At 33.6% G+C, this 11,882-nt stretch overlaps 1 protein-coding gene across 1 annotated transcript; it reads left to right on the top strand.

Annotated features, from left to right (window-relative positions):
- The first annotated feature begins 5,630 nt into the window (after positions 1-5,630).
- LOC111411745 (transmembrane protein 205-like) lies at positions 5,631-7,568 on the top strand. The gene is made up of 3 exons (XM_023042330.1): positions 5,631-5,968; positions 6,108-6,327; positions 7,034-7,568. Exons 1-3 carry the CDS (start codon positions 5,763-5,765, stop codon positions 7,253-7,255), a joined length of 648 nt encoding a protein of 215 aa, XP_022898098.1. The 5' UTR covers positions 5,631-5,762; the 3' UTR covers positions 7,256-7,568.
- Positions 7,569-11,882: the final 4,314 nt, after the last annotated feature.

The following is an 11,882-nucleotide window of genomic DNA, read 5'->3' as shown; positions in this document are numbered from 1 at the left end:
CACACAATCTCCATCATAACACTATTACAAAAATCATTTTTTGAAAAAAATGGCTTAAACAACCCTATAATGGCACAATGGTCGTTTTCATATTAATAATGGCACTGTGCTATTCTGTTGATTTTTCCTACATTTTTGTTAATATCTTTTAAGTTAAATGTACTCATTAATTGTCAGTCTAACATCCCAATGTGAGTTAAGAAATATGCTCATTAATTGTTAACCTATCATCCCAATGATGGCAAAAATGTCGTTATAATTGTAAATTTACTTGTTTATAAAAATGACACTTGTGCTGTTACTAAATGAGAACGTCACTTCTCTTTGAGAATGACACTTGTATCGTTATTGAGATGAAATATTTATGAGAACTACAAATTGACATTATATTTGATTTATAAGTGTCCATGCAAATGGCACAAGTGCCATTTACAGTATATTAAAAGTCATTGAGAACGGTACTAGTGTCGTTACTGAAATGAAAAGATTTAAAAGAACAGCACAAGTGACGTACATAAATATAAACTTCTATTATTACTATGAGAACTGCACAATTTAGGGTGTCCAATTCTAAAGGTCGTTGCATTGAAAACAAACGAAATAAAGGAGAAATCAACATAACAGCTCAAGTGCCGTTACTGATAATAAAACGGTACTTGTGTCGTTCTGTCTATCATTAAGTGTTTAAGCAACCAGGACCCGTCCCTGCCTCGTGAAATAATAAGTTGAACTCATTTAACTAGCAAGTTGATTATGGCATTTAAAAAAATTACGAGATATGCTCATTACTTGTATTTTATTGAAAATAATAGAATAACTTATGTTGATTCAGCCGTTCTTTGTCTCGTGATCAACATTTCTAACTTCTTAAGTTAGGAAATCCATGTTTGAGGTCATGTGATAAGCACATGTTTGCTTCAAATTGAATATGAATTGTAGTTACAGTTTTTATGTCTTTCATTTAAATGTGTGTATGAATTTCTATGATAATAGTAATTCGATCGTTATTTTGGTCAAGTTTTGTTCATGAGAACGGCGCTTGTGCCGTTAATGTTTAAAACAGTATAACTGTCATTATATTTAAATTTACAAGTCTATGAGAATGACACTTGTGCCGTTACTGATATTGAAAAGTTTTTAAAAAATGACACAAGTGACATTATAATGACATAACCTTATTAATGGGAACGACACAAGCGATGTTACTGTTCATATAACGACACTTGTGCCGTTATTGACAAGATAACGAGTACGAGCAGCCACGAGTCTTTCGGGCCCCGATATTCAATAAATTGAATTCATTTAAGTCGCGAGATGGACATGCTGCTCACATAATTTAGGGGATACTCTCATTACTTTTGTTTTCTTACGAATATAGATGGTGACTTGTGATTTCACCAACTTGACATCTACAATTTATGTCAATTCTACTGTTATTCATCACGTAATAAATAATTTTGACTTTCTTAAATTAGGAGGTCTTATCGAGGTCGACGCGGTGGAAATGAAGTGAAATATAGGAGAAATCAACAGAACGACACGGGTGACGTCATAAACACGTGTATGAGCAGTCACGAGCCTTCCGGACCTCGATATTCCATAATTTGAACTTATTTAAGTCGTGAGATGGACATGCCGCTCACATAATTTGGGAGATACTCTCGTTACTTTGGTTTCCAACGAATGTGGATTGTGACATGTGATTTCACCAACGCGACATCTACAATCTATGCTAATTCTACCGTTATTCATCATGAAATCAATAATTTTTATTTTCTTATGTAAAGAGGTCCGATCCTTAAGGTCGACGCGGTGAAAATGAAGCGAAATATAGAAGAAACCAACAGAACGACACATTTGCCGTTAAATGTCACCTATGTCGTTCTGTCGATAAACAGAGTATGAGCAGCCGCGAGCCTTCCGGGTCTCGATATTCCATAATTTGAACTCATTTAAATTGCGAGTTGGACATGTCGCTGACATAATTTGAGAGATATTTTTATTACTTTTGTTTTCTAACGAATGTGGATGGTGACTTGTGATTTCATCAATGCGACATCTACAATCTATGTCAATTCTACCGTTATTTGCCATGCAATCAATAATTCTGACTTTCTTATATTAGGAGGTCAGATCCTTGAGGTCGTCGCGGTGGAAATGAAGCAAAATATAGGAGAAACCAACAAAATGACACGGGTACCATTAAACGTCACATGTGTCATTCTGTCGATAAATACGAGTATGAACAGCCACGAGCCTTTCGGGACTCGATATTCCATAATTTGAACACATTTAAGTCATGAGATGGACATGCCGCTCACATAATTTGGGAAATACTCGCATTATTTTTGTTTTCCAACGAATGTGGATAGTGACTTGTGATTTCACCAACGCGACATCTACAATCTATGTCAATTCTACAGTTATTCGCCACTGAATCAATAATTCTGACTTTCTCATGTTATGAGGTCTGATCCTTGAAGTCGAAAAGGTGGAAATGAAGCGAAATATAGGAGAAACCAACAGAACGACACAAGTGCTGTTAAATGTCACACGTGTCGTTCTGTCGATAAACATGAGTATGAGCAGCCACGAGCCTTACTAATTTCAGTTGAGAGATTTGCTCATTTCAATTGCACAAGTGACGTTTTAACGATACACAAAGTCATTCATGAGGATAGCACAAGAGAAGTTAGAGGATCCAATACATATGGTCGTTATGGTGAAAACGAAGCAAATTATTGTAGAAATCAATAGAACGGTATAAGTGTCATTTATGCCGTTCTTTCTACAAACAAAAGTATAAATAGACAAAAGTATCGTTAAACAACACATGTGCCATTCAATTTATAAACACGAGTATGAGCACCCACGACCAATTCGAGCCTTGATAATCGATAAGTTGAATTTATTTAAGTTGCAAGATGGACATGACGTTTACAAAATTTAAGAGATATACTCATTAATTATATTTTATAACAAATGTAGATAATGTCTTGTGATTTTTCCAACTCAATATCATACAATTTATGTCAATTCTATAAATATTTGTCACATAACTAACATTTTCGACTTTTTTAAGTTATGGAATCCAATGCTTGAGGTCGTTATGGTGAAAACAAAGTAAAATATTGAAAAAATCAATATAACGACAAAAGTGCTGTTAAAAAACACGCGTGTCGTTCTATTTATAAAGACGAGTATGAGCACCCACGATCCGGTCTAGCATCGATAATCGATAAGTTGAATTTATTTAAGTTGCAAGATGGACATGGTATTTACAAAATTTAAAAGATATGCTCATTAATTATATTTTCTAGCGAACGTAGATAATGCCTTTGATTTCTCCAACTCGATATCATACAATTCACGTCAATTTTACCAATATTTGTCACATAACTAACATTTTCGACTTTCTTAAGTTAGAGAGTGCATGCTTGAAGTCGGTATGGTGAAAACGAAGTAAAATATTGGATAAATCAATATAACGATAAAAGTATCGTTAAACAACACATGTATCGTTCTACTTATAAACACAAGTATGAGCACCCACGACTTATTTGAGCCTCGATAATTGATAAGATGAACCCATTTAAATTGCAAAATGGACACAACGTTTACAAAATTTGAAAGATATGTTCATTAATTATATTTTATAACGAAAATAGATAATGCCTTGTGATTTCTACAACTCAATATTATACAATCTACGTCAATTTTACTGATATTTATCACATAACTAACATTTTCGACTTTCTTAAATTAGGGAGTGCAATGCTTGAAGTCGATATGGTGAAAACGAAGTAAAATATTGGAGAAATCAACATAACGACAAAAGTGCCGTTAAACTACACATGTGTCGTTCTGCTTATAAACACAAGTATGAGCACCTACGACCCATTTGAGCATCGATAATCGATAAGGTGAACTCATTTAAATTGCAAGATGGACGTTATGTTTACAAAATTTGAGAGATATGCACATTAATTATATTTTCAAACGAATATTGATAATGCTTTAGGATTTTTCCAACTCGATATCATACCATTTATGTCAATTCTACCAATATTTGTTACATATCTAACATCTCCGACTTTCTTAAGTTAAGGAGTCTAATATTTGAGGTTGTTGTGGTGAAAACGAAACAAAATATTAGAGAAATCAACATAACTACAAAAGCGTCATTAAACAACACATGCGTCATTCTATCTATAAACATAATTATAAGTACCCACGATCTATTCGAGCCTCGATAATCAATAAGAACTCACTTAAGTTGCAAGATGAGCATGACATTTACAAAATTTGAGAGGTGCCCATTAATTATATTTTCTAACGAATGTAGATAATGTCTTGTAATTTCTCCAACTTGATATTATATAATCTATGTCAATTCTACTGACATTTGTCACATAAATAACATTTTCGACTTTCTTAAGTTAGGGAGTCCAATACTTGATGTCGTTTCGATGAAAAATGATCAAAATAATAGAGAAATCAACATAACGGCAAGGTGCTATTAAACGATACGTGTATCGTTCTATCCATAAATACGAGTATGAGTACCCACGACCCGTTTGAGTTTCAATAATCGATAATTTGAACTCATTAAGTTGTAAGATGGACATGACATTTACAAAATTTGAGAGATATGCTCGTTACTTAATCAACATGAGAAAAGAAAAGGGCAAAAGTGCCGTTACTGTTACGAAAATGGCACAAGTTCTGTTACGTATATAAACATGATATGAATAATTGATATAATGTATACTTTGAAATTAGTTTCTATTAAATCAATAATATTTAATTTTTGACTATTATTTTTACAATTTGTAGGTGAAATATTTAAAGCGACACCAGTATTGTTTTATAACAACAAAATTAAAGTATATCTGCCGTTCTAGTTTCATCGATCCTATGATAATGTCAAAACCAATCGTTCCAAACATTATAAATAGTTTGCATTTCAAAATGACAAAAGCAGAATATCATAACACCACCATTATTTTTCAATATTACAAAAATAGCACATTATAAACCACAAAAACTAACGATGTGTCGTTTTGTCTTCATCGTTCATATCTCTCACTGAGTGATACATGATCCGTACAAGTGATATGGTCATGCCCAGTTTTCAAACACTTATTACACTTTTGATTTTACTGTCGCTTTACATGGACGATAACGTCTATAGTATCGTTCTACACTACAAATAACGACTGGAGTGTCATTATCGTTCAATAGTTGCGGACAGCCAAAATACACCAAATGTAAAAAAAAAAAAAATCAACTAAAATATCATTTCATACTATATTCAACAATAAAAGTATCAATGTACACGACATTTCTAAAAATACTTTTTTTTTTCTTGAAATATAGGAGAGATTTCAATGTAAATAGTATAAAAATCAATATTCTTTTTCAAATATTCAAAATATTGAAGAAAATGAGTGAAGTAATAGATAACAAAAATTTACATTACTACAAGGAGAGTAAGACGATAATTTTTGGAGATGAAATGATAAATTTAAATGGATTGAAAGCGATATTTGGATCTTTTTCATGGTATGGACATTTTGAACTTTTGATATTATTTATTTATTATATTTTATAATTGAAACCAACAAACATTGAAATGAGATTGTTTAACCGAGAACATTGTTTGAATGGGTCCCCCTAAATAGATTGTGAATCTTATAAATACATTTCTCTCACCTTCATCATCGATTCAGATAATTGAATAAAGAAAATCTTGTATAAAAATGGCTTGGATTACAAGATTTGTAACAGCACTGGCCTTCTTGGCACTCGGGGTAATTTTTTCGCCGGAAACTTTCGGGTCAAAATCGGAGGGTCAGCATCCGCCGAGACTCACTACTCTCTTGAAGCTGGCCCACCTCCTCTGTTTCTCAACTGCCTGGGGCGCTGCCCTCTGGGTGACTTTCATCGGCGGCATCATGATGTTCAAGTAAAACCCCTTTTAACCCAAACCCCAATATCTCTTCTTCTTCAATTTCCCTAATTTTAAAATTGATATGCTGTTCAATTAGGGAAAAAGAATTGAAGTAGAAATTATATGAAATTATGGGGATTTTTTTTTTTTGTAGGAATTTGCCGAGGCATCAATTTGGGAACTTGCAGAGTAAGATGTTTCCGGCTTACTTCTCGATGGTGGGTGTGTGCTGTGCAGTTACGGTGGGGGCTTTTGGATACTTGCATCCTTGGAAAACCTCAGCAGCTGCCGAGAAGTACCAACTGGGATTCCTTCTCGCTGCGTTTGCTTTCAATCTCAGCAATCTCGTTATCTTTACACCCATGACCATCGAGGTAAAACAAAATTGCCATTTCTTTCCTAATTTCATTCCAAGTTGTGTATCATGAAATTAATTGTCTTGCCCATATTTCCTGCACAATCTATTTACCTCTTGTTTGTGCTGTTTTTATTATCTACACAGTTCTCACCTGCATACACTGCCCAAACTTTCAAGCTTACGATCAACTTTTTACCATCTGATCGTATGTTATACAGTTGCTTACAAGTAATTCAGTGACGAAAATGCTTATTTTACACATCCAATCAATAGTGAAGGGAAAATGTGTGGTATTTTGAATATTTTAAGTTATTTCAATATTTTTATAGAAGCAAATCGGATATAGTCAAAAAAGGAATTGACGAAAAACTATTGGCATTTTGCATGTTACTAGTGATTTTGAAAAACTGTTGGCGTTTGAGAATGACTAGTGCTTCTTTTTTTGAGAAAAAAGGGATAATTGATATACATGTAGTGGTGTTATTATTTCACTCTATTGTACCTATCTAACGAGGCCATGGAAATGAGTAAAGAGGTGAGCCATTGGTGGTGAGATAATGATCCATCTACCAAAACCCCATGCCCAGGAATCATTCTCGTACTGAAAGTAATGGTGAGATAATCGTCATGACTCAGGCATTTCTTTCTTTACATTAACAAATTCTCTACTGATACGTCAACATTTTATTGACACATGATATGACGTGCTTGGTACCTAGCAGATGATGAAGGAAAGGCATAAGATAGAGAGAGAGGCAAAAATTGGGGATGAAATTGGGTCGACTAAGAACCGAGAAGTTGCAGAGAAAAACCCAAAACTTGCTGCCATGAACAAGAAATTCGGAATGATTCATGGACTGTCTTCTCTTGCTAATATCATATCATTTGGTAGCCTTGCGATGCATTCTTGGTACTTAGCAAGTAAGATCAATTTGTCGATCTAATCATACACTCCTGCGACTGGGGAGGAGGTATCAAATCTGTCTTTTTTGTCTTCGACAGCTGACTTATATATGAATTAGCACAATGTTGATAATAAAAAGCTAAAAAGCCAGATAGTTGTTCTTTCAATCAAAGAGTTTAAATTTCTTTTGGCATTTAAAAAATAAAAATGAGTGGCTTGTATCATTTACCATTATTTAACTTTGCTGTTCTTTCTGCACTCCCAGCCCCTTTCTTTTCTCCCCTTCATTCGTCTTATTGAAGTGACAGAATGCTTTATGGATTTTGTTATAGAACAGTTGAATTTGTGGTGCATGGAGTTGTCATGACATGGCATGTGTGGTAGGGAAGATTGTATAATACTAGCATTTAAGATGGAAAAGAAGGTAAAACTTATTTACATCTGCATAATGAATATGCTTATTGGATAATGCAAAGAGATGTTGGTGATAGGTTGCTTCAGAAGTACTGATTTCCCATATTAATGTATAGAGCTCGAATTGGACAGAACTTATATTGAATTGCTTAGGTATATTTCTTATTACAGACTAGAGGTTACATATCATTTTTATAACCAGTTCATAGTGCATAATAATGCCCTTTTATTTATTTGGCAAAAAATAGATGATCAATTTTCTCAAGTTTGTATTGAGTCCCGAGCAGCAACAGTGTAGAGCTCTGTTCTTGAAGACTTCCCGAACTCAGTCAATATGATTGGTTTCCCGAGCACTGATTTCGAGTCTTCTATATGTGATTGGATCTATTTCTCTATGAACTCAGCTTGAGCCGGATACCCTGTCATTTAGGTGAATTTAGCCGTGTATACAAATGTATATGTCAGTGTTAGGATGCTACCGAATAATACTGGATCTGGATGGTACTACTCTCATAGAGATTATTACGATTGATCAGATTGATCAGGGTATAGACGGATTGTAGCAAAATCTACGTTGGCAATACAATTGTTAGAAATGAAGTCAGTGCCAACTTGTTAACCAGGATTGAATTGTTTCCTATCAGAGATTGATTCTCCATAAAATCCTTCAAGCCCAACTTCTAACAGATGATTATTGTTAATTGATTTGACATACTCCGACATCTCCTCGATCCAATCCTGTAAAAAGATCCAAGATTTATATGAGATAGTAACTTTGAAAGTCATGTTTGACAAGCTAAATTTACCTGGAGAGGTCGGATTGACTACAGGTTTCATTCATTAGCTCCCGTGCAAATATGGAAGGATCATCTTTATATGGAACGCCAGTTATGGAATTGACTCTCGTGAGCACGGCCTGCAGATTGGAATAGTTTCAAGAAAATTAAATGTTCAATTGAAATTCAGTAAAAGGAGCTATATATATGTGTAGAAACCTTGATATGGTTTTTGTAGTAGCGTTTAACTTTAAAATAACTGAGTTACTGGAAAATTCGTCTTCGCTGTTCACGTATTGGCCCCGGTCTCTTGCCCATTGAACGTGCTGTCTTTTCCCTCCAAAGCTTTCCCAATTGTTCGCCTAGGTTAGTATCAAATAAACTCCATGTTTCTTGGCCTCCGACAACACAAACAAAATCGAGTCCCTGAAAATGAGTTTATAAACATGTTAGACACCTCTTTGCAAACCAGGCGAAAACCTAAACAAAGTCTAGATTGCATGGACGACGTTCCTTAAACGTTTCCTCGTTGTAGACCCCGGGAGACACATATATCCACCGTCACTAAAAGGCCAAGTTCTTCCCATAGTAGGAAGCTTGTTCGAATTGGAGATAGTGGGCACCGCAACCATGTTCTTTGTAGAGGGATAGGCAGACTGGTACATCAACCAATAAGCATCGAAAAACAATGAATTTATTAATTACCAAAATTTATGAGTTTATTATTATTATTATTATAGCAACTTTATTTTTAATTTATAAATTCATTCAAAGTCAAACATTAATTTTAACCATACATTCTAAATTTGTAAGGCTAAATACCTTATTAATTATCAAATAATATAAACTCGTCACGTCTTAATTTAATTATGTTCCAACGTCTCATCGATGAGGAATGTTGAGGAAACTGAAGAATTAATGCGATTGAGCATGTGTACCCACGTCAAATACTAATCCAAAAATGATTTGAAAAGATTTTCCCACAACCGAAAATCAATAGTTTCTTTCCTTTTGCTATTTGAATACAGATTGTGTTAAAACGAATACATCTTATCTTTCAACTAATATATAGTTTAAACTTTTAGAATTGAGTTTGAGACTTGTTATGAAGATGGTGTAGTTGTCATGCAAAAATAGAGTATTGATGTAAATGAATACATATTGCTCTCTCCAGTGACTTCCAACTTTTAGACGAATGGTTAACGTGGACGGGAGACGAGACTCGTTATCTTCTTGCAATGAAAATTGAAATGTTACAGAAGGTTGTTTCGATTAGGAATGGAGGTGGCAGAAAAAAGTAAAAAATTAATGAGCATTCCAACCGTTGGATAAATCTGCTGGGCGTCTTCTTATCCATTCGTTCAGATATCTTTATCCATTCGTTCAGATGTAGGACATGTTCGGTAGGAATTTTGAGAATTGATTTTTTGACCGTTAGGAGAAAAGTGGGGGCCACCTATAAGAGAAGAAGTCAAAAATGAAAGTTGAAATAGTGAAATAACAATCAAAAAAGTAATTTTTTGGAATAAAAAATCACTCCCAAACGGGCTCAAATATTCTCTGTCATACATCCAATCAGAAGAAATATACAAATTAGGAATATCCCCCAAAATAAAATAATTTTCAACATTTGCTTATGTTCATGTGGACAAGGCCCGGTTATGATTTGACGTTGCCACGTGGGGCCCATTTGTCTACAAAATAGGGCCCGTTTGGTACCCATTTTTTTTAAAATACATTTTTCTCTCTTTTTTTTTTTCGACCACACATTCTTTATTAAAATAATATTACACGTAAATCAAAAAAATTTCCTTATTTTTCAACCACACATTTTCCATCAATTTACTATTCAAAAATACATTTTTACATAAAAATATCTTCCAAACACCCTCTAGAAAAGTGTAGAAATTTGAAGCCATCGGTGTGATTTCGACAATCTTGTCTTGACGTCTAAGATGAAAGTGCTGGTTTGGATCGACTCCAAGTCATATTTAGTCAAAGTTAACAATATATCTTAACCATGCATTTTATGATTAATCATACATTTCATTCATTTTTATCAAAATTTACTAAAAATCTAATTTTAATTTTAATTCCTACCAAACAAGGCTTAAAAATCCTACATCTAACTTCTAGTAAAAAGGGGAAGGAGGGTCTACTATTGATGCAATGGTTACTTAATCCAATTTTATTATACATTATGTCATTTTTTATTTTCCATTTTGTTTATGTTAAACAAATGTTGTTCCACACATCATGACACTAGCATTAAAAAATAATAATAAATTTAGTAAATATAAACTGTCATGAGCCAAAAAAAAAAAAAAAATCTCCGTACATGAACTTTAAAAAAAATAAAAATAAACTTTCCCCGCAGTGCGGAGATACGACAAATCATTTACGGAGTAAAAAGGAAGAAAGAACTCTCCACATAGTGCAGAGAGATGGCAAATCATGTGCAGAGAGTTTGCTAACTCTCTGCACAGTGCGAAGTAAAAAAAAAAAAAAAAAAAAAATCTCCGCACAGTGCCGAGAGATGTTAAACGCCATGGCAAAACTCTCGGCATAGTACAAAGAAATGACATTTTGTGTGGACACTGTCCTCATAAAGTGCGGACTCTTCATACAGTGCTGAGTAAGAAATAATAATAAATAATTTTCGCACAGTGCGGGGAGTTGACAAACTCTCCATACAGTGCGAAGTTAAAAAAAAAAAAAAACCTCTCCACACAATGATTGTCACTTGCATTAATTTTTTTATGTTATTTGTCAAAAAAAAATTATTATAATTTTATTAGCATAATAAGAAGATTTATTATGTATTTTTATTTTTTGCATTGTGTGAATAATTTCATTTATAGTGATTGACAAATATTCTTCCACACACGCATTATGCCAACAACATTAAAAAAAATAAAATTTAGTATATATAAACTCCATGAGACAAAAAAACTCCGCACATGAGCAAAAAAAAAGACTTGCGAAGAGATGGCAAACTATCTCTTCGCATAGTGTGAAGAAAAAATAAAAACTCTCGAGACTTTATCTGAAAGTTCCAAGAGGTTTTTTCTCAAACAACTTTTGAGCAATGTATTGAACACTTTAATTCCTGGCCTACAACCCGAAAGTATAATTTCATTAAAAATTGTATCCGCTTCTAATGTCCAAGAGCTATTATCAAGCAAGTATAAAATATTGAATTTGGATGGTACCCTAGAGCCTCTATTTGTGAAAGCAATGTCATGGTACTATCAATATCCCCTCCTTTGCACAACTCACGTATTGTTTCATCGTATGAATCACGAGAAAGCTCTTTTTCAATACTGTAAATATGATTTGCATGCTCAGAAATTAAACTGTGATTATAATTTAATGAAGACATAATTGATTTTGAGCCATGTTTTTCGACTCTATTTCGTTGTATATATGAAAAATTTACAATCTTGAAATTTGACTTGTAATTAAAGAATTTGAAAA

This window comes from Olea europaea, chromosome 16, assembly GCF_002742605.1.
Source record: "Olea europaea var. sylvestris chromosome 16, O_europaea_v1, whole genome shotgun sequence".
Lineage (NCBI taxonomy): Eukaryota > Viridiplantae > Streptophyta > Magnoliopsida > Lamiales > Oleaceae > Olea > Olea europaea.
The sequence above is the reverse complement of the archived record's forward strand: the minus strand, read 5'-3'. Positions and strand labels throughout refer to the sequence as shown.

Bases quoted from the DNA above. Each gene is read 5' to 3' on its own strand.
- LOC111411745 (XM_023042330.1), top strand. From the start codon at position 5,763: ATGGCTTGGATTACAAGATTTGTAACAGCACTGGCCTTCTTGGCACTC. The intron at 5,969-6,107 runs GTAAAACCCCTT...TTTTTTTTGTAG, and splicing joins GGCGGCATCATGATGTTCAA to GAATTTGCCGAGGCATCAAT. The intron at 6,328-7,033 runs GTAAAACAAAAT...GGTACCTAGCAG, and splicing joins TTACACCCATGACCATCGAG to ATGATGAAGGAAAGGCATAA.